Below are 25,137 nucleotides of genomic sequence, written 5' to 3' on the forward strand. Positions count from 1 at the left end.
GGGTTACATCACCCTCTCATGGCTGGAGACAGGAAACACAAGACGGGTCTTTGTCCGTTAGACATGCCCCTCCTCCCAGTCTGTTTCATGGCAAAGAGAAGGAGCAACACATCTTGAAACACTCATGCAAGACAATAACATTTTTCAAAGGAATCAACAGAAAATATAACATGCCTACTCTATTGACAATTATGCAACACTTAATAAAATTGCAAACACTCACTGGAAGTGGACAATGAACATAAAAAGGCTGGCTGTACTTGCATGTGGGCTGATTGCTGCACCATCTCCTCCTCTGACAGGAGTTCACCTGTATGGTTACCTGCTGCATAGCTGCGCTATTATGCTTCAACAGCCCAAGGCACCTAGGCAATGCCTCCTCCATGTAACATGCCTTCCTGGTCTCTAGCAGCTCTGCAGAAGTTAAAGTGGGAGCTGAGTGCAGCACAGCAACATTCTGAGGAGGCATGGATGAAGAGGGTGTTTTCAAAGGTGTTGTGGCAATTGTGCCCGCCATTTTGTAAACTACTCCCTCAACGCTTGCCTGAGCAAGCAAAGTCCAAGTGGGACTTAAAGGCTCCTGTGGCATGGGGGGGGGGCTCTTAAAGACTTTGCCCATGTTTTCAAATTAGAAACAGAAAGCCTAAAAGACTGTCCACTTTTTGTCTCTCTCAGTTGCAGGGTGATTGGGGGGGAATCTGGGCTGTTTAATCCACTCACACAGCACACAGTGTATGCGGAAGCTCTGGGGAAAACCTGAAGCACATTCAGCCCACAGACAACACAAAAGAGTTTGGGAAGGGAATACAAGAAGGTTCCTTTATTTCTTTTTTGAAGGAGGCACATGGAAATATCTCAGTACTACACCCTCACTGACAGTAGAAGCTTAAACATGCACACCAAACATTTAAGGACAAAGACCACCCACTTACACAAGCACCTACAACTTAGAATAAATGAGGTCACAAGGCTGCTTGAAAGGAGAACAGATGTGGAGAGTGCGGAAAACACATCTGCTCCATACCAAGACACGAAATGGACTGAGGTGGAGGCAAGTCTAATGGACAGAGACCAGTCTGCGTTTCCTTTCTCTGGCCACAAGGGGGCGGAGTAACCCACTATGTTGTGTGTCCACACTTCTATATTATAATATAGGTGTGACTCCATTTGCTCTCAAGCCAGAGGGCTGGCTATTACTTAGTGGCCCAAGTTTGGGTGAGAGAGATTTTAAAAAGTCAGTTTTCAGATTCCTCTAGATCACACATATACCAGTTTCCAGCTGTTGTGGACATGACAAGTATTTTCAATTTTAATAACCCTGTGAGTGCATTACTGAGGAAAAACATCAAAAAGATACCCAAATCTTCTTTCTTATTTTCTGTATTACATCAGTCTACTACAAATGTTACCTTTAAAGCAACCTAGGGAGTTAAAGCATGTGTGAACATGTGGACAAAATTAAAATACTACTCATTGAAAGTACTTATTTGTTTTTACTGATTATGTAAAAAGTTTAAGGTATTTGTTTTCTTCTTCCATGGAGGACAATGAATTCTAGTAATTGCAGAACTGATATTTCCAATGATTAAATTCTGTTTTTACATATAGAAACTACTTATAGGGCACAATCCAACTTGCATTTACACCAGGCTGAAGGGACTTGGATGTGGCAGATCTCCCGCTGAGTTGGCTGGGTCCCAGCTCAGCTGGGCTATGCCAGCATAAGCTCCTCAGCCCAGCTCAGCTGGGGCTCAACTAGTGAAGCCAAGACTGGAGTAAGTGAAGCCGGTGTAAGCCAGCATAAGTCTCGAGAAAAGGGTGTTCCAGGGCAATATTGGGGGCATGTCAGGAGAGGGGCTGAAGTGAGGGGACTTAGGCCACATCCAACTTGTGTTCAGAACTCTCCTGCAAGTCCCAATTCAGGCAAAAATTATACCTGGAAAAAAGACGGGCTAAGAAAATAAATACAATAGAAGTCAATGCGGAGGGCTTACTCCCCAGACAGCAGGCTTTTACTTTCTGGTCCCTGCATGCAGCTCTCAGCTAAGCTGGCATTCAGCCAATCCAGAGGCTCCTGAACAGCAACTGGATGCAGCAGAACTTTACACCACCTTCTCTTGTGACGACACCACTTACGCCGGCTTCCCCTGAGTTGGATTGTTCTGCCCATAACTGTGACGGTGCCTAAACATTTCTTCTTTTATAGGCCACAAAGTTTTTGAGAATTGAAGAAATTCCTCAAAAATTTTTTTAAAGCAAAACCTAATGGGAGGGAGAAGCAATCAACGCAAGAGCATATACTAATTTCAAGTGTTCATGCCCCCTATTTTAAAAGAACTAACATAGCGAGATATACAATTTCATTTAGTATCCTAAAATAATATGACAAGAATTAACATGTCATTACGACATTAATTATTCTTATAGTTAGTAGTATATAGCATACCATCATGAAATTCTAACATGAATTATTGTTGCCTTCTTTTCCATTGTATAACAACTATAGAACAATTTCTACCAACACTTACAGTCAAATCTTTGAATTCAGAAGTAACCTTCCTTGAGTTCAGCACCTTGAATTGGGTTCACAAACAAACTGGAAATCAGTTAAGTTTTGTGGGGTTTTTTACTACTGGTGAGGTATGTTCCCAACAAGCTGTTGAAATTTAGCAGAATTCTGTACCAGCTACAGTTACTAAGCAGTCTTCAAGAGCATCCCCATGTACAATGCATTGCAGTACTATGAACAAGAGTTAACAGAGCACAGATAACTGATTGAGAAAATCTGGGTTTTTAAAACAACACTTTCTTTATGAATACAACTGATCAGTTATTAGTTTTTCAGCAAAGAAAACAAAAGTAGATTTCAAAAGCAAAAACAGTTAGGAAAAGCAATGTTTATGCATACCTATAAAGCCTAAAAAAAGATTTAACACACAAAATCTTGCACCTGGGAGATAAAGGTACAAGGTACTGTTCAGACTTCAATTAATTGAACATATTGGACTGTCTCCAATGCTGCTGTTCCACTCAGACAACATTTCTGCTGACAGAATGGAGCTTCTCCTTCTCGCCTCTATTGTGCAGCAGCCCCTTGCATACCTTCAACATCTCCTCCAGAAGGTGAGAGGACCCTTCAGAGCAGATTTTGGGGCACATGGGGAGAGGAGAGGAAGTGGAAGTCCTGTTGTACAAGTGGAACTCCACTTGCGCAGTGTTACATACAACCTATTGCTTCCCAACCACAGGGCATCCCAACAGTGATATTTGTGTCAGCATTGGGGGAAAAAAGGAAATGGACTGCCTTCAAGTCGATTCCGACTTATGGCGACCCTATGAATACGGTTTTCTTGGTAAGTGGTATTCAGAGGGGGTTTACCATTGCCTTCCTCTGAGGCTCAGAGGCAGTGACTGGCCCAAGGTCACCCAGTGAGCTTCATGGCTGTGTGGAGATTCGAACCCTGGTCTCCCAGGTCATAGTCCAACACTCTAACCACTACGCCACATTGGCTCTCACTGTCAGCATTACTGTCCGTGAAATAAATTTGGTAATATTATCTGAAGTATCATCTCTTTCGCTGCAAGCAAGTATACAGCAACAAAGCCCGAGTCACTGTTCCAATTAATTAAAGCTCAAAAGGATATACAAAAAAAGCTAACCTGAAAGTAATAGTGTTACTCAGGCCTTGGCTATTATAAGGCTCAGTATTAACAGGATACTATCTTGCAGTAATGATTAGTTAGGTTTCTTCACTTTATTTATTTATTATTTGATTTATATCCCGCTCTTCCTCCCAGTAGGAGCCCAGGGCGCCAAACAAAAGCACCAGAAATACTTTAAAACATAATAAAAACAGATTTTAAAATATATTAAAACAAAACTTCTTTAAAAAAAACATTTAAAAAAAGCTTAAAAAATATATATTTTTTAAAAAGTTAAAAAACATCTATTTTAAAAAAAGGTTTAAAAACATATTAAAAAGCAATTCCAACACAGACGCAGACTGGGATAAAGTCTCAACTTAAAAGGCTTGCTGAAAGAGGAAGGTCTTCAATAGGTGCCGAAAAGATAATCTATAAAAGGCTTTTGGGGTGGGTTAGGTTTTATTATCATTGTTTGAGATTTTTTTAATGCAATTGTAAATTGTATGTTTTTATGTTGTATGTTGCCCAGAGTAGCTGGATAACCAGTCAGATGGCTGACTAATAAATAAAATAAATAAATAAATAACAGAGATGGCGCCTGTCTAATATTTAAGTGGAGGGAATTCCACAGGGTAGATGCCACTACACTAAAGGTTTATTTCCTATGTTGTGTGGAATAGATCTCCTGATAAGATGGTATCTGCAGGAGGGCCTAACCTGCAGAGCATAGTGATTGACCAGGTATACAAGGGATAAGATGGTCTTTCAGGTATCCCGGTCCCAAGCTGTATAGGGCTTTGTACACCAAAACTAGAACCTTGAACTTAGCCCAGTAGCTAATAGGTAGCCGGTGCAATTCTTTCAGCAGCGGGGTGACATGTTGGCAATACTCTGCCCCAGCAAGCAGTCTTGCCGCTGCATTTTGCACCAGCTGCAGCTTCCAGACCAACCTCAAGGGCAGCCCCACATAGAGCGCATTACAGTAATTCAGCCTAGAGGTTAACAGTGCATGGACAACAGTAATCAGGCTATCCCGGTCCAGAAACAGCCACAGCTATCTTACCAACCGAAGCTAGTAAAAGGCACTCCTAGCCACGGAGGTCACCTGGGCCTCTAGAGACAAAGATGGATCCAGGAGCACTCCCCAGACTACAGACCTGCTCTTTCAGAGGGAGTACCACCCCATCTAAAGCAGGCAACTGACCAATGATCTGAACTCGGGAACCACCAACCCACAGCATCTCCGTCTTGCTAGGATTCAGACTCAGTTTATTGGCCCTCATCCAGCTCACCACTGAGTCCAGGTAGCGGTCCAGGGCTTGCACGGCCTCTCCTGATTCAGATGTTATAGAGAAACAGAGCTGGGTATCGTCAGCGTATTGCTGACACCTCACCCCAAATGTCCTGATGACCACTCCCAGGTGCTTCATATAGATGTTAAACAGCATGGGGTACAAGGCAGTACCCTGCGGCACCCCACAGCACAACTGCCAGGGGGCTGAAATACAATCACGCAATGCTATTCTCTGAAAATGACCTTGGATATAGGATCGGAACCACTGTAAAACAGTGCCTCCGATACCCATCTCACCAAGTTGGCCCAAAAGGATACCATGGTCAATGGTATCAAAAGCCACCAAGAGATCAAGTAAGAGTAACGGGGTCCCACTCCCCCTGTCCTTCTCCGCACCAAATGATGAGCCGCACCAAAAGCATAACATTGAGTTCTGACATTTCTTTCAGTATTCAATGCAGTATTAGAGGAGGTTCCTCAAAAAATAGAGACAAAGAGGCTTTCCACTGTCATTTACTGGCAGAAACAGGCTGAACTACTTCAAATAAGACTGACAAGGCAAAACCATGAAATCTGGCACAAACATTCCCTTAGATACACGACACATTAGAATTTCTTTTCTCTCCTTGAGAAACTAGAAAATGTATCATTAACAACTGGGCAATGTGGAGCAACAGCTACCAGGAAATTGAGTAGAATTATGTTAGAATGCACAAACACAAATCCAAAGTCACACACAGAAATAGCCCCCCCCCCCGGTAGCCTAATCTTTACTCATTTCATGCAAGTTTTCTGTACTTTGGAACAAAAAAAAAGAGAAAAAGGAAATCTCAGAGATACAGAAATCATAGGGATTCCAATTTTTAAAATTTATGACACATCATGCTTTATGAAGTACTATACTTGCTGCATTTAACATTTACTTGAATGCTCTACAAAGTTTACCCTGCAATCAGTGTGAATAAGCTAAATGTCAATCCTTAGCCGCTCTCCATTTTCTTCAACTTGCTAGTGTGTTGCTCCTTTCGTTTATTAATTTCCTCCTTTTTAATGTTCTGGGAGTTTGTGTTAATAAAAAGTACTAAATCCCAATATATTTATTGCCAAAAGGCTCTTCTTTAATGGGAGGTAGATGTGGTTTTTTTAGTCCTCCAGTTAAATAATAAACTCCAATTTCTAAAACCTCCTTCATTCTGCTAGTTATTGTTGTTTTAAAATAAAAACTACTTACAAGACTTTGTAAATACATTTCTCCAGTGTTTAGCATCAGTATCTGGCTGACCAAATCTTCATTAACAGAAAATATACATGGGAGACTAAGGCCTAGTTTGCACATAATACTTGACCATAGTTAATGTTAACTATTTAATAAACCAAAGTTAAAGTTGAGGTCTGTCAGAGAACCACTAAAACTTTGGTTTATTGCATCACAGAATAGTTAAACGCACCAGTAAGAGCAGCTGAGCCTTGAAACCTGTTTGACATTTTTTGGCACTCTTCACCCACAGCTTTGTAGGTTTGGGGCAATGACAGCTCCTTAACCATAGTTGGAGAGGTCTAGGTTCACATGTAATGCTAAGCTATAGCAAATATCAACTAAAGTTTATAAACCAACTACAAACCTTGGTTTACAAGCAACCTTTAACCATAATTAGTAAACTATAGTGGACTGGTTGCTAATGCTAAGCCACAGTTGAAGAACTGAATCAGACTATGAATGGACTATGATTTCGTATTCCAGAAAATACAGATAATTATTTTTATATCAAGTGCCTCAGGCTAACATTAAGGAATCACTGCTCGATGTCACTGCAGAAGCCTCTGTACCTGTGATAGAAATTGACACCCTCCCCTCCCCCTGCCATCCCCAAATTTGCTCCAGAGGGTTGGGGGAACTTCCAGAAAAGATTTAAGGGGTGTGCAGAAAGAGAAGAGGGGGAGAACATTCCACTGTGCAAAGAAAAATCCTTGTGCTGACAGAACATTCAACTTAGCGCTACGTTGAATACAACCCAAAGCTTTTAAATCCATGCACACCTCCTGAGGATTACTGGAAAGAAATTCCCCTGGAATCTGAAGCATGTAGTTTTATATTTCCAAAGGAATGGTATGTGACAAAGTTACACTTTCATCCACTTTCCGCTTTTTGTGGTCATGACATCTCTTATGGAACTCTTTGGTATTTCACTGAATATAATTCATATAAAATGAAGCATCCAAGAAGAGAAAATAAAAAGGGGTACTTTTTTAACAACTTGAGAGCTAAAGTGTTCTACAACTAGCATGAGGTCACTACGACTATGAGACACCAGATGTTCAGTTTAAATATTTAAGCTGCAAACCTATATACTCACTTTCCCCAACCTGGTGTCCTCCTCATGTTTGAACACCAGCTCCCTTCAGCCTCAGCCAGTATGGCCAATGATCAGGGATGGTGGGAGATATAGACCAGAAGGCACCAGGTTAGCAAAGACTGCTATACTTGGCAGTCAATCCTACTGAACTCTAAATAGGCTTGGATAGAATTGTACTGATTGTCACTCTCAGCTTCAGAAACACTGGACTCTATTTGACCTTGGGAGTCAGTGTGATATAACGATTAAGAATAGTTTTGGACTAGGGCTGGGAAGAACTGCGCTCAAATCTGCACTCAACCGCAAGCTCTTTGGGTGATCTTGGCCCAGATCCTTTTGCAGTTGTACCTATCTCACAGGATTGTTGTGAAAATAAAATGAAGGAGGAGGAACCATATATGCTATCTTGAGTTCTTGGAGGAAAACTAGCATATAAATGTAGTAAGTTTTCAGTAATTCTAATTAGGACAAATTTCATCCTGTGTATTACACCAACTGTACTTCTGGCACATTTAACAATTGCTGCCTGGACAGCAATAAGAGAAATCGAAACATTGTCTAACTTCATCCTTCTACAGTTGCTCATATTTTGAACTTATGGCAATTTTGAGGCCTATCAGATGTTTTTGCACTTTATCAGTAAGCAGATAACTGGAGAAAATGTTTCAGTGTACAAACTACACTTTTAACATAAGTTCTACACAGGACAGTTGTTAATCAGAGGCTGCAAGACTATGTAGAAAACAAGTAGCCAGGTGCTGGAAAGGGATTCAGCACTTTTAGGTAACAAGCAACTAATAAATTTAATAAAAAATAATACATTCTTTATCATCTTTAACACACAATTTAAGGTACCAGTTCAGTTTTGTTCAAGGAAGTCACAAATGCTATGGACCATTTACAACTACATTTTTCTTCCTGTGTCTAATTCCAGCATCAAACATCACCCCTCAGTCTAACATACCAAGAGAGGTTTAGCATTAAATAACATCCCCTACTCTAACATACACACTCTAACAATGATAAGGCAGCCAGTGTGGTGTAGCGGGTAGAGTGTTGGACTATGACCTGGGGGACCAGGGTTGAAATCCTAGCTCAGCCACGAAGCTCACTGGATGACCTTGGACCAATCACTGTCTCTCAACCTAACCTAACTCACAGGGTTGTTGGGATGATAAAATCAGGAGGGAGAGAACCATGTCTGTACGCCATCTTGAGTTCCTTGGAGGAAAAGTGTAATATAAAGGTAATAATAATTGAAAAAAATCTCATTGTGTTGCTTTTAACCATAATTTGCAAATGTAAGTGGCATAATTTCTGTTTATCTACTTTCTACAAAGCTCACATTTTCCTTTTAACCTAATTGCCATTGTTCATTTCTCCCCCAAGAGATCACCCTGAGAAGTACATTCTACCATGACATTAAACTAATGAATTCAGGCAGCAATACCATCTCTACATTCCCAATTCAAACTGGAGGAGCTGTACCATGGTTCAGTGGTAGGCCACATGGCTTACATGCAGCATGTCCCAGACACTCCAATTAAAACGCTTTCAGGCAGCAGGGCAAGGGAAACCACTGCTTGAATATTTGGACAGCCTACCAGCTGGAGGTGAAAGTACTACACTACCACTTTGGACACAGTTGCAGTCATACTGGTTTCAGCATATCTCCACCTCTGTATCGTGAATCAAGGGACGTACAGCATCAGTAAACTGCCCAGACAGCTTCGGCTATGGGGCGGTATATAAGTACAATAAATAAATTAAATAAATAAATAGTCAAACTCTGCAGCTTTTTACTCAAAAACTGGGATTTTTGAGATCGGATGTGTTTTCCCTTCAAACCAGCACACCAACTTCAAAACTGTTTGGTCAATCAACCTGTTAAAATTCCAAGGTATATCCAATGACAATGCTTTGCTGTGGGTGGTCCTAAAAGATCATACATCAGTAGTGGGGCTGGATGTATTCCAATCAAACAATAAAGATGCATACAACTGGGTGCAGATTTGTTTCAAACCACACCCTAACAAAATGGCCTTGTTACTTTTTAAGGAACTAGTGTGCACGTAGCCTAGATGTACCAGTGGTATGACTTAGAATAAGGCAGTTTTATATGTTCCTAAACTTTAAATATTTGAAGAATAAGTGGTTGAACCAGAAGTTTAACAAGCTTATTTTGTCATCAAGTTAATATACTGTTCTCAAGTTGAAGTCAAGTTCCAGTCTAACAAGACTTTGAGCAGTGAAATATCTCAAGGGAAGCAAACATTGTGTCCATCTCAGATTGACTAATAAAGCCTCTGGGCTTGGGGTGACAAATCAGAAAATGTTTAATGCATGTCTCTCCAATGATGGGCTGGGGACCACTACTGAGCCTCAGTGCCAGATCGCATCCAGTGCCTCACCACTCAACTGCCCTTCCCCCTCCCTGGTCATGCCTTAGCCTTTTTGTTGGACTGATGCCAGCACCAGACCGTTCCCATATGCTATGTAAAAGTGGTCATAAGACAGAGGGGTGGCTAGGACAGGGGGGAGAAGAGGGAAGAGAGGTTCTCTGTGCAGAAAAGAATCAGAGGAGGAGCTGGAGGAAATTAGAAAAAGAGGTTAATATTTTCTAAATAAAACTGAGTACAGAAAGGAAATGGATAAAACAGGAAAGCTGTTATAGGAGGAAGAGATGAATGTAAAAGTTGAGATGTTATTCCAGTCTGCTTCTGTGTTGGAATTGCTTTTTAATATGTTTTTAAACTTTTGTGTGTGTGTGTGTTTTAACCTTTTTTAAAGATTTCTTCAAAGCTTTTTAAAAAAATGTTTTTAAAGATGTTTTGTTTTAATGTATTTTAAAGTCTGTTTTTATGATGTTTTAAAGTGTTTTTAGTGCCTATGTTTGCCGCCCTAGGCTCCTGCTGGGAGGAAGGGCAGGATATCAATCAAATAAATAAATAAATGGAGCAGGGATTATGGTTGAAATAAACTGACAAGGAGCTTAAGGTCTAAACTAAGTATGGAAGAAGGAAAGAAGAAATTACAGAAGATGAGTAAAAATATTTTGAGAGGCATGTGAGGAGAAGGGAAGCTATAAAACAAAAACCTTTTGGATCAGCAAATTCTGTCTACAATGGAAGGCTGAGCCATAATCCCTCCAGAGCCAATGTTTGTAGTTAGCACAAGAAAAGCTGAATGATGGAGCTCCTTTGCCACAAGGAAATTGTTGTGGCAAGGAATTTAGCCGTTTCCAGAGAGGGATTAGATATCAATAGGAAAGGTCAGTAATTGCCAATTGTGCCAAACTCATTTTCCATCATTTTATGGCTAGTGTGCCTAATCTTTTGGCACTTTTTTCAAGAGGGCCCTGGGGGTAGAAAGTTTGAGAACCCTGGTTTAAAATGCAAGACAGAATTGGGTTACAAACTGGGCTTTGTTTTCTCAAAGAAAATAGGGGCAGTACCATTTTTTGTCTTCATCACAGAATCCAACGCCTGCAAATTAATAGCTCAGCAACTGGGAGGAATTAGCCTATAACCTCCATTTTAGACTCAATCTGTAAGCAGACCTTATAGCTATAACATAATTTTTCTACTTTTTTCCCTGTCCAGCCACCCTCTAATTTATATAACAATTTGTCTGATGAAAAGCTCTGGAAAACTTGAAAGCTTACCACATTTGTGTGAATTTTTGGTTGATCCTCATAAAGGTATTACTGAACTGTGGACTATGGAGAGGGTTTTTTCCCCCTTATGGACCAACACAGCTGCTTTTTTTGATATTATGAAAAAAACTATCACTTCCCTATTCTGAAAGGAGAAAAATGCAGTTCATGTCTCTATGCATGTTGGCATCCAAGGGACATTATCAGGGCTAGCGCCAGGTTTCTGGGGGCCCTCGGGCACAGTTGGCTCCTCACCACCACCAGTGCCAGGCCTACTTACCTCCTCTCACCGCCCATCTCCGCTGCTATGGGGGCCTGCCAGCACCACTACCACTATCTCCTCAGCGTTTGCCCATCCTTTCAGCAGCTGGAAGTCCCAGGTGCTCTACTTCAAGCCCTTCTGCAGACACCACCACCAGAGGCAAGTTGGGCCTCCATAGCATGGGAAACTTCACCTCACATACATCATAGCCATAGCAGTCTCCATGGGATGAAGCTTCCCATGCCATGGAGTTGGCTTCCAAGGGGGCAGGGCCCAATGTCCTTCTGATGGCAGTGGCTGTGGAAGAGCTCACAGTAGAGCACCTGGAGCCTCTAGCTGTGGAAGGAATGGGCAAGTGCTGAGGAGGAAGAGGGCCCCCACAACAACAAAGCCAGGAGTAGGTGACCAGGCCCAGTGGTGGAGGGCACCTGTGAGCTCCTGGGCCCTCAGGCCAGTGCATGACCTGGCTGCCTGCTGGCACCAGGTTTGCAGATAGACATGAAGTTACAGCTATTGAATGTCTATTCTTCCACTAGGAAACAGACCTAAGTAAACAACTGAACCAGAACTATGAGTCATGTGGGGGAGGGAATGGCCTAAGGCAGCCTTCCCCAACCTAATATCCTCCATATGTTTTGAACTACGGCTTCCATAAGTCCAAGTTAACATGGCCAATAATGTTGTGGGACCTATAGAGAACTCCTAACGAAGTGAGTAGGACGAGGACTGGGATTTTGGGGAGGGCCCTAGCAGGCTGCAGAGGGAGGGGGCTGAAAGCAAAGAAGACTTCAGCAGTCTGGTCAGCGACAGATCCACCCCTAAGCTGCTGCGAGCTGCTAAACAGACAGGGCCGGACAATGAGCCTCCTCCAACCACAGCTCCAGAGTCTGTCAGCCCTCCTCAGCCACCCCTGGCTCTACATTGAGAGAGGAAAGAACATGCAGTGAGACAGGAGGAAGGGACTGGGTTAGAACTGGCTGGAGTGTCTCCTCCCCCATTGCCAAGAACACATTTGCAGTTGCACAGTTGCTAAGAAACTAAGGTTGCTCCCTTGCCGGTGCAACACAGCACTCACTTGATTGCCTGGTCCTGATTTGAGAAATGGCTCTTGCCTAAGTATTGAGCCCACCCCAATCCTATTTAACTGGTCCCGGGGGTGTGTCAGGTTGCTGAGACGTCTTCACTTAAGTAGCCATGCCTAGTAATCTCTTGTAATGTTGCAGAGACCCAGGTTACCTGTAAGCTGATCTATGAATTGCTCTAGTGTTACATTTCACATTAAACACAACAGAGAAAAGTATGCCAGTGATTCCGAGTCTGATTCCAATGGGATAGGCCAGGACAAATAAGTATTTCAACTCCCATCATACCTGACAACGTATCAGGGGGGCAACAAATGGGAGACAGCTGGTCTAAGAACTTTCCTCCACAGTATTTTTGTATGTGTGTGAGAGAAGAATATTCCAACACAAAGATGAAGAAAGGCTGGGAAGGTGTTATTAAAATCTGCTGGTGTAGCATAATGGCTTAACCATGATTCAAGAAGTCTCTGGTTCAGTTCTCATCTCTGGAGTAAACTTATTAACAGTACAATCATTTCCTTTTCTTCAAGGCATTTTAGCATGTGTTTTTAAACTGTTTTTTTAAGTGTTTTTAAATTTGTATATTTGTTTTTAATGTTTTTAATTGTTGTGAACCACCCAGAGAGCTTCGGCTATGGGGCGGTATACAAATATAATAAATAAATAAATAAATAAATAAATAAATAAATAAAAGTAATATGCATGCTTATTCAGAAGTAGTTCCACTGCATTCAAGTTGGGTTTACTACAGGTAAGCGCACATAGAATTGTAGCCTAAGTGGCCTTGGTCAAGTTACTCTCTCTCAGCATCAGCCATGCATCTGAAATATGGAGATACAGAGTGGGTTCCGCTTTTTGGCGTTCCACTAATATGGCAGTTTTCAATTAGAGTAAGGCCCCACTCATATGGCGGTTGTTCTGCTTTGACAGTGTTTTTTTGGCTGTCAGGTACCACTTTATTGATGGCGTTCTGCTTTTAGGCAGGTTTCGCTTTTAGGCGGGAGTCTGGAACGTAACCCGCCGCATCAGTGGGGCCCTACTGTACAACAACTCTGTAAGGTAGGTCAGTAGTGTTAAGGGCTAACAGTTGTGCAATAACTTTATCAGGGCTAACCACAATGTCACAAAATAATAACAAGCTTTTAAGTTCTCCAGAACTCTTTATCATGCAAGATACTACACAAAGCAGGGAGTGGGGAGATGAGGAAAAATTAAAAACATGCGCATGCGCACATACACACACCAAATGTTGTAATTGAATGGTTAACTTTTACACTCTGTTCCAAGATAGCACTTGCAAGCTGAACAAGTCTCTGCCACGTATTAAAGATATCAGGTTACACATATTAGGTAAACTAGGGTAGTTTATGGCATGTACTGAGTCTTAGTAACCCGCAATCTACATTTAAAAAAGACATTCTTACTACAAAGATAGGCGAGGTGACAATCTTCCAAAATGGAATACCCTGTTATTCATTAAGGAAGATTCACTTATTTCTAAAAATGATAAATGAAGAACACCTGTTGTACATTTGTAATTGCCTCTCCAAAATTTCATTTAAACCTTTGTTTAATTGCTATTTAAAACTTCAGGAATTTTGTATTGCAGTTAATATGAACTGAAAACATGCAAACCAAAATATTTCTGCAATCCTACAATTTATATTTAGCTATACTGCCCTTCTAGCTTAGCCGAAACAGCACAAACTGAAAAGCCTTCTTTAAAAGCCAACAAAACCATTTCTCTCTCTCTTTTTTTTTCCAATTAATTTTTATTCAGATTTTCAAAACCAAAACAATACAAAAAGAAAAAACACAAATCCATAACTAATACAATAAAAAGAAAAATATATATAAAAAAATTGACTTCCGATTTGTCGTAGTTCAGCTATAAGTCTATAATATATAACAAGCCTGTATCTTAATAGATTATAAAATCACCTTCCTCCAGCGGTTATCTTAATTGGTTACAAATCTCATTAACATCATATCATTTTATTCTTCCACAAAAAGTCAAAGAGAAGTTTCCAATCCTTGAGATATATGTCCATCAATTTTTTTTCTAGATAAACATGTCAATTAATCCAACTCATCAAGTCTACTAAGTCCAGTAATTTCAAATCGCTCTTCTTCCATTATCCGTATTGGTTCCATCTTCCATCTTCCATCTTTACGCACACAATAATCTTGCTGTCATAGTCATATAATAAAAGTCTGATAGGAATTTCCTCCATCACAGATATTTTCTTGCCATCAATTCCGAACGTATCACTGAAGTATTGTTGCAAAGCCGCATCTCTATTCCTCTTTTTTACATGATACACTAGCACATCTCTTGAAGATTTTTCCATTGACACAAAACAGGGATTAATTCTGTTAGCTTTCTCCATTTCAAGTTCCATCAAATCCTTCCAGTCCAGGAATTTTTTTGAACCGATAATATCTTTATCTCCAATCTCTTCAATTCCTTCAGGGACAGCACTGAGTTCCAAACCGTAATATTTGTCTCCAGGATCCATCACAGCCAGGAAATCCAAATCTTTTTCCATGTCCATATTTAATCCAATCTCCATAGTTTGAACCTTGCCTTTAATTTCTCTTTCATCCTTTTTTGGTTTTCCAGATCTATCTTTATTCTCCTTTCTCATAGAATCCTGAATTTCTTTCAGCTCCTGTCTCATTTCGTCAAATTCAATTCTCAACGCTTGACTATTATTTCTCAGTTCTTGTTTTATTGAGTTAATCCCATTCATTATTTTCTGAAACATGTCTAAAGATAAAGTCCCTTCTTGTACATCCATGATCTTCTTAATTGTCATTCTTAAAGCCAAAGGAACAAAACTCCTTCAATTTTCAATGTCCCAAGCAAAGAGCAGTTTATTTCTTTATCCAGTTACAAAGGAGTTAATCTTTCAAACCAACTGGCGTCACACTCTAGACAGCCCTTATCTCTTATATGCCCAGAAGTGCAAAAACAGCTTTAGTTCACAGCGTCCAAATAACTAGTAGCAGAAAGAATGAGCAGATTCGTAAAAAAAAAAGTAGATCAGAAAAAATAGTCCCAGACATATATTACACAAAAGTCTTATAAATCAAAAAGAAAACCCTCATCCGTTGTAATCTTTATAATGCTATTTTCCATGTCAGCTTTTTGCAATAAAAAAAGATAGGCTATTTTTATTTTCTTCCCCCTTAGTTCCGTGAGTAAAAGAGAAGGAAAGTTTTGACTCACCCAGGTTTTCTTAATTGCTGGTTCTTTGACAAATCTCTTTAGCTGTATAGATAAGAAAGTAATAAGCGTAGACAGGAGAATGCTTGCCGGCTAGACCATTTTTCTTTAAAGAAAAAAAAACGGGTCACTTATTCAGCTGAGCTAGCTAGAAATCCTCGCTCCGTCCGAGCTGCTGGAAGACCTTCTTTCACAGACAATTCTGACGAATTCCAGTCTCCAACAATCACAACAAAGCTGTGAGGGAAATCTCACGTTTCTTCCTTATCCGGAAGAAATTATCCCCAGTCAAAAAAAGACCCTTCTGACTGGATTTAAAACTGAAAAAGTTTCATCCAAGACGGGAGCCCGTCTCAGAGGCTGCACAGGCGGAGGGATCCTCCTGGGAAGTCAACAAAACCATTTCTCTCAAGGTGGTGCAATAAAGAACTATCTTTATCCTGTATCTCTCATCTTGCGAGTACAAACCAACAGCAACATTCCAAACTTGCATTATACACACTATACAACCCCTTCTGCTAATAGTGCATGAAAGACAGTGTTTCACCTTGATCTGTCAATACATTTCAAATAATGTGACCAAAAAGACTCACAGACTCACAGATCTGGAAAATAATGACGCTAATATCAGTCTCTTGATTACCAGTAACTGCAATACTATTGGAACGGAATAAAATGAGAGTACAGTTCCTCAAATTACTAATTTAACAATTTAGCCTTGCACAGATCAGTGGGGTTATTCCCAAACATATGGTTTGGGAGCAACAGCCTTGTGTGGTTTACCTTCTACCCCTGAGCAAAAAGAATATAAGTCAGTTCAGTGTTATTTCTGTATTAAGTGATAGTCCATAACAGAAATACAAGATACAGTACTGTATACAGAATTACTAACAGAACCCTTATCTTACAAATGATTACAGTGGGTAGAAGGTAAGCCAACCAAAACTGACAGGCTGCAGTGATCCTTGCAGTAGTACACAACATGAAACGAAAAGATTGTAGAGTGAACCACAGTCCAAAAGTTGCATCTCAATAATCCTTTCCTGGATTGTTTAACAATTCACATACTAATTTAGTATTTTTATTACTATCTTCCTTTTTCCTGGAGATTATCATTACTACAAAATCATTTCTAGTCTAATCTTTTCCCCTTTATTCTTTGTTTCGCTATTGCAACCAAAAAGCCAGAAACGAACACTCTTGTTTCTCTGTACCACAGAATTAAAGTTCTTGTTGCTGAGGGCCTGGAGCCTCTGCAGTAGGCAGTGCTGAAGGATAGTCGCAGACACAGATAGTGGGAAAGGCAGAACAGATATACAATGGTAATATAAGCACAGGGTTCTATGCGATGAGAGCATCTACAATTCTATCTCAACTATCTGTTTTATGTGTAAGATCTACAAACAACTAAATAGGCTTTGTGTATGCATGTTTGTTAACATAAACACTTTTAACAGCAATGTAGGAACTGCTACTTTAAGACGTCTCTATGGTAAGCTAAAAGCAATTTATATTGGAACACATTTGGTCGCAAATGGGGGGAGAGTACTGTTTGGGCCTAGGGCCTCATTAATCCTTAGAATGCTCCGGAAAGGGAGCAGCAGCACCACCAGCAACTCACTCCACGCCACAAACACTCGCGCAAAGAACCCCGTGTTTCTTCCATTTTCCTATCTTCCTACCCACTTTTCAGCAGGGATAAACAGCTACCCCCAATTCCTCCAGGTACTTTTATCCCAACAATGTCCTTCTATACACGTATAGGCCGCCGCCGCCGCGTAGGATGCGATGCGTTCTTGTATGCTTTTACTTCAGTTCAGCCCGCTGCACATTTACACTCATCCCCTTAAGTGTATCCAGCATGGGCCGCTCTAACACCACCCTCACCAAACCGCCTCTTACAGCTTTCTTTCCTTTCCTTTACCTGTCCATGGTCTGCGGTATCAGCAACCCCGTCTGTTCCGACATCCTCTCCGGGTGCGGGGAGCCCGGGGGCTCGGCTACCACAGGCGCCAGGAGCCGGTCTAGAAAGCAAGGCTCAGAGCCTGCCACAAGGAGAATAAAGTGACAAGAGAGTCGCTTCAATCGGTTCTGGGGGCTTCGTTCGCAGTGACAAACGACGCCACCGAGCGAGCAGGCCACTTGACGAGACGACCTGGGCCAGCTGAGGGGAGAAGGAGAGCCAACAGAACAGCAACCTCCGATCGCTGAGAGAAAGGGGGAGGGCGGAGCAAAAACAACTGCGCACGCGCGGGCCTCTTACCTCACAGAGGAGCCGCCACTGCGCCAGGTTCCCTTCTCACCCACGCCAAGCCAGATACGGCAGACAGCACCCAAGGCACCATGGGAGATGTAGTTCCCGCTCTTTGCTAATCCTAAGGGGATTTAAATTCCCCTCCCCCCCCCTTCCTCCTTCTAGCGGCGCGCGCGTTACAGTTGCTTGGACCCTATCCTTACCCGCAGCTGCGTGTGAGCGCGGGGCGGGTAGGGTTTTGCCTTCGGCTGGGGAAGCGGCGAGATGGCTACGCTCGCTGCGGGAAAGGTCAGCACACCTTGACACTGTCAATTTCGGAGGGGGGATGTTCTTCTTTCACCCCTCCATTTCTTATTATCCTTTTTTTTCTTGAGGAGGGGAGAGAGAGGCGAGGGTTTCGCAGTTATCATTTTCCCGCTTCCCACTTGGTAAAAGGGCTATGGGGAGGGGGGATATCCCTCGGTTACATCATTACAGTGAAGATCTATAGTCTTTGAGGCTCTTTTTTTGACTGCACCGCTTTTACAGGTGCACTTCCTGTGTCCTGGTGCATTCAACAGGTGACAATTTCCAAACACCCCCCCCCCGCTAAAGATGCCCTTGTGGGTAAAGGGGTGGCTGGGCTTTCTAAAGAGCTGTGACTTCTTGATTGTGCTTGCTTAAAGAATATCACCTATTACACCTATATTTTACATTTCCTCCCAGAAGCTTCTCTTAGCTTACATGGTTCTTCCAGTTCCCCCATTTATCCTCACAACACCCTTGTGAGCAGAGGTGTGTGTGGACCCATTACTTTTTGGGATCAGGGCCCCAGCTAGGTCCTTATGTATGACCTAGTTAGCATGAAAAGAGAGTGTATTACCCACTGAGAAGAGTCCTTGTCCTTTTGTGCTGAATTGAGCCAATCTGAATGAAAGGAGGTGAGTCAGCAACTGAGAAGACTCTTCTCAGTAGCTAACACAAACCTCCCGTTTCATGCTCACTGGCTTATAGAGATGTCTGTTGTAATGGAATGTGGACTCCTGTGACAATGGGGAGAGCAAGGGAGATGAGGGGAAGTGGAAAAAGGTGTGTGGCTAAAATGGGCTGTGATGTGATTATCATGAAGGGACCCTGCACTTCTAGATTTGCCACTATGCTATTGCCTGTGAGGTAGGTTAGGCTGAGAGATGGTGACTGCCCCAAGATCACCCAATGTTTCATGACTGAGCGATTTGAACCCAGGTTTTCATGGAAGTAGCCCCAATCACTACAAAAAAACTGTCCATACAACAAAAATCAGCTTGGGGGGCTGGGGCTGTGGTAAATTTGATTAAGGTAGTCTTAGCCCCAATTTATGGGTCGATAGAGGGTTGCAGTGGGGTAGTCGTTTTACAGAGCTAACCTTCTTGGGGAAAGAGTACTGTGAAATTTGAGGCATTTTTGTAATAGATGTTTGTTTACTAATACACATGTTGAGTAAAGGGAAGGGGAGAAATACCTGGGCATTGAAATTATGAGGAGATGATACAGATTTGAAGTGCAGTGTAACTAAAGTTCAAGGTAGTGGGGCCCCAGGAGGGCATTCTCTGTTACTCCCCCTAAATTGTGGAACTTCCTCCCCACAGAGATGCATGTGGCACTTCATGCAGTTTTCATTGAGTGCAGACGATGCACCTCTTTATCCTGACTTTTGATGCTTAAGATGTATATTTTTAGGACCCACCCTATTCTTATGAGTGTAATTTGTTTAAACTGTTCTTAATGTCATACCTTAAATTGTTGTGACCTGCCCTGGGACCTTAGGATGAAGGGTGAGTAATAAGTCAAATTAATTATAATAATAAACAAAACCTCCTACTGAATGGTAACCTGCTTTCTAGAATGTTCTGGAGAGCAGCCAAAAGAATGCTGCCACTTTTTCTCATTTTACCTTTTTAATATTTTGATTAAACATGCAGACAGGCATATAGCCAGCAATTAACCAAGTAAATAGAAATATAGATATGGAAATAAGTAGCAACATGCTTCTGCTAGGGGACTGATGGGAAAACCTGAGTGATTTAAAAAAAAATAGGCATAGTGAATTCACCATTGTATTATTTTGTAGTGATAGTGCCTTTTAAATTCACACTATTATTATTATTATTATTATTATTATTATTATTATTATTATTATTGAATTTATTAGTCGCCCATCTGGCTGGTTCACCAGCCACTCTGGGCGACGTACAGAATAAAAACAATACATTAAACATTAAAATTTAAAAACAACTGTAAAAGCCTAGGCCATCCCAAAAGCCTTCCTGAAGAGCCATGTCTTCAGGGTCTGGCGGAAGCTCATCAGAGAAGGGGCATGACAGAGATCATTTGGGAGAGAATTCCAAAGGGTGGGGGCCACTATTGAAAAAGCCCTCTCTCTGGTCCTCACCAGTCTGGCCATTTTAACCGGTGGGATCGAGAGAAGGTCTTCTGAGGCTGATCTTGTTGAGCAGCATCCCTGACGATGCTGGAGGCGCTCCTTCAGATAGATTGGTCCAAAACCGTATAGGGTTTTAAAGGTCAGAGCCAACACCTTGAATTGGGTTCGGTAAGCAACCGGTAGCCAGTGCAGCTCCTTTAATACAGGAGTGATGTGATCTTGTCGGCGGCTACCTTTAATCAGATGAGCCGCCGCATTCTGTACCAGCTGCAACTTCTGGACCGTTTTCAAGGGTAACCCCACGTAGAGCGCATTACAGTAGTCTAGGCGAGAGGTGACCAGTGCATGTACTACTGGTGGGAGCAGATGATTGGGGAGGTAGGGGCGCAGCCGCCATATCAGATGGAGTTGATACAGCGCCGTCCAGCTCACAGCCGAGACTTGAGGCTCCATGGACAGCTGGGAGTCAAGAATGACCCCCAGGCTGCGGACCTGGTCTTTCAGGGGCAACCGTACCCCATTAAGCACAAGGTCCACATCCCCCAACCTTCCCTTGTCACCCACAAACAATACCTCAGTCTTGTCTGGGTTCAGCTTCAGCCTATTCCCTCCCATCCAGCCACTCACCGCCTCCAGACATTTGGACATGGTTTCAACAGACAACCTTGGTGAAGATTTAAATGAGAGATAGAGCTGTGTGTCATCCTCATATTGATGACACTGCAGCCCAAATCTCCTGATGATTGCCCCCAGCGGCTTTATATAGATGTTAAACAGCATCGGGGAGAGGATGGAACCCTGTGGCACCCCACAAGTGAGAGGCCAGGGATCCGAAACCTCCTCCTCCAATGCTATTCTTTGGTACCTAGGAAGGAACGGAACCACTGCCATACAGTGCCCCCGATACCCAACCCCCTCAGGCGGTCCAAGAGGATAACGTGGTCAACGGTATCAAAAGCCGCTGAGAGGTCGAGGAGGACAAGGAAGGTACATTCGCCCCTATCCCATGCCCTCCTCATATCATCTACCACGGCGACCAAGGCTGTTTCAGTCCCATGTCCAGGCCTGAAGCCCGATTGAAATGAATAAGCACTAAGCAGACACTAAGCAGATAGTGTCTTATTAAAATGTCAGTTGTTAAGAAACATACAGCAACGTTTCCCTCAAAAGTGATACACCTGGAACCACCCAAGATCCATGTTTGCCAGCTACATCCTTGCTGACTTAATTCCATCAACCAAACTATTTGTGCTAGCCTCCACTTGAGGAGGTAGATTGTCCACTAAACCTCATGTTCATTTAGTTTTCAAGCCATTAAAGAAGCATCTTAAGCTACTGAATTAAACAACATGCTAGAGCAGCCTTTTCCAACCTGATGCTCTCCAAATGTTTTTGACAGCTGCCATCAGTCATGCTAGCTCGGGCTCATGGGAGTTAAGAACATAAGAAGAGCCTGCTGGATCAGGCCAGTGGCCCATCTAGTCCAGCATCCTGTTCTCACAGTGGCCAACCAGGTGCCTGGGGGAAGCCCGCAAGCAGGACCCGAGTGCAAGAACACTCTACTCCAAAACATCTGGAGGGCACCATGTTGGCGGAGGATGTCTTAGAGAAAATGTCACATTCCATATCTAAGGAGGGTGCTTTCAACAATATGCTTTCGTTCAGTGGTCTTGACTTTTTCTCCAGGGAGATATGATAAAGCTGTAGTTTGCTTGAAAAATCCTCTTAAGGGTTAATTCAACCATCTGATGTAAGTTTTGTCCATTTGAAACTAAAGGTTAAATTGTTTATTTAAAAGATTTTTAAACCACCTTTCAAGATAACACACAAAAATCACAAAAATATAATTACAAAGCATGCATACCCCAGCAGCAGTTAAAAGGTTTTTCAAGTACAACACAATTCAGCCAAGTGGACTTGAATAATTGTGGTTTTAGAAATGTTTTTTTTTAAATGACCAGCAGTTATGAGGCCATGCGTATCTCCATAGGGAGGAAATTCCAAAGGTATGGGTCTGCCACTGGGAGAGCCCAATCCTCAGTATTCACTAGTCTAATGGCTCTCACAGGTAGGCCAAACAGCAGGGTCTCTTGGGCAGGCTCTTTCAGGTGCAGGCAGTCCTTCAGATAATGTGGTCCCAAAACATGATTTATTTATTTATTTATTTATTTATTTTGTACGCCGCTTTTCATCACCAGGTGACCTCAAAGCGGCTTCCATAGGGCTTTATAGGCCAAAAACAATATATTGAATTGGCAGTGAAAACAAATAGGAAACCAATACAACTGATATAGAATAGGTGGAATATGATCTGAGCACCCAGCTCCTGTAAGAGTTTTACCTGTTGCATTCTGTACCAGTTGCAGTTTTCAGACAATCTTCCAAGCTCCATGTAGACGGCATTACAACCTGGATGTAACGAAGGCATGCATATGGCTAGGTCATCTTAGCCAGGGCCGCAACTGCTGAACCAGCCTAAGCTGGTAAAAATGTGCCTGACAATTGATGTCACCTGTGCCTCCAGACAGCCTTGACACTTTGTACATAGCCCTTCAAGGGGAGTATGACCCCACCCAGAGTCAAATCCAAATCTCTAACCAAATTAGCAGATTTGCCAAACCATGGTACTTCTGCTTTATCTGGAGTATACTTCAGCTTGTTAGCCCTCATCCATCCCAATACTGCAACCAGACATATGTTCAGGATTTCAATTTCCTCGCTGGAATTAAATGATTAAAGAGTGGTAGAGTGTGTATTGTCCTCACATTGGTAATGTCTCAGCCCAAACTGCTGAATGACTCAGCAGCATCATTTTAGGCTGAACAGATATGATTTTTAATGTGCAAAAATTAACTTTTTGCTTCAAAATTGGCACACTCTAAAATTGAGAACACTTAAAATTAGCTCACTGCCTAACGTTTGTGTGGGTTTGGTTCTCCAAAATGGAAACTGATACACAATGGAAGTAGTATTTTAGGAAGGGATTAAACTCCATCGTTTCTCATCACCAATTTTAATTTTTATGTAATGCCTGATATTGGTTTTGCATTGGTTTTGTTTAGCATGTCAAAACTACAGAAATTATAGGATGACTTAAAAGTTTGTATAACAATTTTAGGTATTGTAGTGTGTGAGAATTGTTAGAGACTATTTCCTTATGCAGACCAGAGTAGCTTTGGAAGTCATGCAAGGGGTGTGCCACTATAAAATGAAAGTGTTATCTTCTGATACAGTGTTTTGTCATATTTGAAGCTCTTGTTAGCTGACATTTGTTTACCTTCTAACTGATACATTTTATCTTCTGCATATTAGCTTTTAATTTGCAGCCTGAATATATACCTTAAAGACAGGGATGAAGCAGCAGATAACCTAGCCAGAGCTGATCCTGCCTGTTCCTCCTTAGCCCTTTTCCTCCACTGCTCTAGAATCAGATCATTAAGTGAAACCTGAAAGAGAGAGGGTGTGGAAACAGAGTTCTCTCACTGCCTCTCATCTTCTTGGATGCTCTGTTCAGTGCAAGAATGGTGCTGCTGTTGAGGCAATGCAGTCTTACTGGCCTTAGAGTCTCGGAATATGCATATCCTGGAGACAGCCCCATCACTGTGTAGTGGGGCAAATGCTGAATTCTGCTTAGTGTTGTACAGCAGAGGCTGGTCTATTAGGGCAAATGGAGCACTGTCCCACCAACATGAGTCTGCCCTCAGCTAGCCCACATCAATCTGCCTTCTTACTTACAACCAGTGAGGGGTAGCTCAGCACGTGATTGACTCTGGCTCCACATAATGTTGGTCTCCCAGTCTCTTTAGCTACCAGCCACCATTGCTACTGCAGGTAGAAGAGGAGGGGTGGATTAGGGGAGGAATGGGCAGAAGGAGCTGCTGCTACATCTCCTGTTTGAACACTACACATAAAGGTAAGCACTTGGTTCTCAGGTTGCAGTTTGGCTACCCTACTGTTATTTTAGTTCCAAAATAATAGGAAAAATATCCAAACATTCATTCAGTGTGCTACTTTTTTTTAGAACATCATATGTATTAATAATGTGTTGTCCCTATGTGAAGCCATATATTTTCCCTTCTGCGCTATGGAAGGACTTACCAGAAAGAAATTTTCCTGATGACTTTAACACTTTTGATATCTTGTAGACATTTGCAAGATGCACTTTTACTAGAATTGCATCTGCAACTGCATTATACTGGTGTGTTGTGATAATCCAGCCTCACTGATTTGTGGCTGTTTCTTCAGACATGTTGCTCCCAAATGCATAACAATACTTGTTGTTCTGCAAAAGTCATCCCACTTTAATACTCTAATTATCCAATTATGGTTTCAGTATATTGTGAATATTGCACACATTTCATATTTTACATCAGGCCATCATTACCCTCCCCCTTATCAAAAATGGAGGCAAGTTATTAATTAGTATTTGGGACATGTCTAACATCTGTGCTGTCTTCCTCATCTGTAGTATATACTGACCCAAATAGTTGTGGTGTTTTTATATAAAAGAAATTCTTGATTGACCTCACTTCCATTTTAATTACTGCTACATCATACCTATCACTTATTAAGTATAAAATATATACCCTTCTGTTCTCCTGAACAAACCAGAGTGGCTTACAATCAAAAATAATAATCAAAATATCATTACAAAGAATAAAAATAGTAAAGAAAATAGCAGCATAGAACATTGAAATGACATTCATATAATCAAAACTAAAGTAACAGATTTTAAAAGGAGGGATTCCAACAAGCAGAAGAGAAACGAACTAAAGCATCTCTTGTCCCAAGGCCTCTCTGAAAAGCCTGTTCTTAACTTGGTGTCTAAAAGTGTTCAGCGTTGCAACTAGGTACATGAAACAACATCTACATGAAACCACTGGGAGAGGTTGTCCGAGCGTTTGGGGTTCGGTGCCATCAGTATGCTGATGACACCCAACTCTATTGCTCCTTTCCACCTA

At 41.8% G+C, this 25,137-nt stretch overlaps 2 protein-coding genes across 5 annotated transcripts in view; one reads left to right on the forward strand and one right to left on the reverse strand.

The window, feature by feature from the left end:
- Positions 1-22,579, reverse strand: part of MARCHF5 (membrane associated ring-CH-type finger 5) — a 40,085-nt gene extending 17,506 nt beyond the window's left edge. The window contains exons 1-2 of the mRNA XM_061637692.1: positions 22,534-22,579; positions 17,446-17,779 (exon numbers count right to left, since the gene is read on the reverse strand). Coding sequence (XP_061493676.1) covers positions 17,446-17,779; positions 22,534-22,579 — 380 coding nt within the window. The remainder of the gene's footprint in view (positions 1-17,445; positions 17,780-22,533) is intronic.
- CPEB3 (cytoplasmic polyadenylation element binding protein 3) overlaps positions 17,815-25,137 on the forward strand; it is a 117,380-nt gene continuing 110,057 nt past the window's right edge. For 2 of the 4 annotated variants that reach the window (XM_061635546.1, XM_061635550.1), the window contains exon 1: positions 17,815-18,063. The gene's annotated coding sequence lies outside the window, so the exon portion shown is untranslated. The remainder of the gene's footprint in view (positions 18,064-25,137) is intronic. The other 2 variants (XM_061635552.1, XM_061635551.1) reach the window with 2 other exon arrangements.

The sequence above is a fragment of the Rhineura floridana genome, chromosome 7, assembly GCF_030035675.1.
Source record: "Rhineura floridana isolate rRhiFlo1 chromosome 7, rRhiFlo1.hap2, whole genome shotgun sequence".
In the NCBI taxonomy this organism is placed as follows: Eukaryota; Metazoa; Chordata; class Lepidosauria; order Squamata; family Rhineuridae; genus Rhineura; species Rhineura floridana.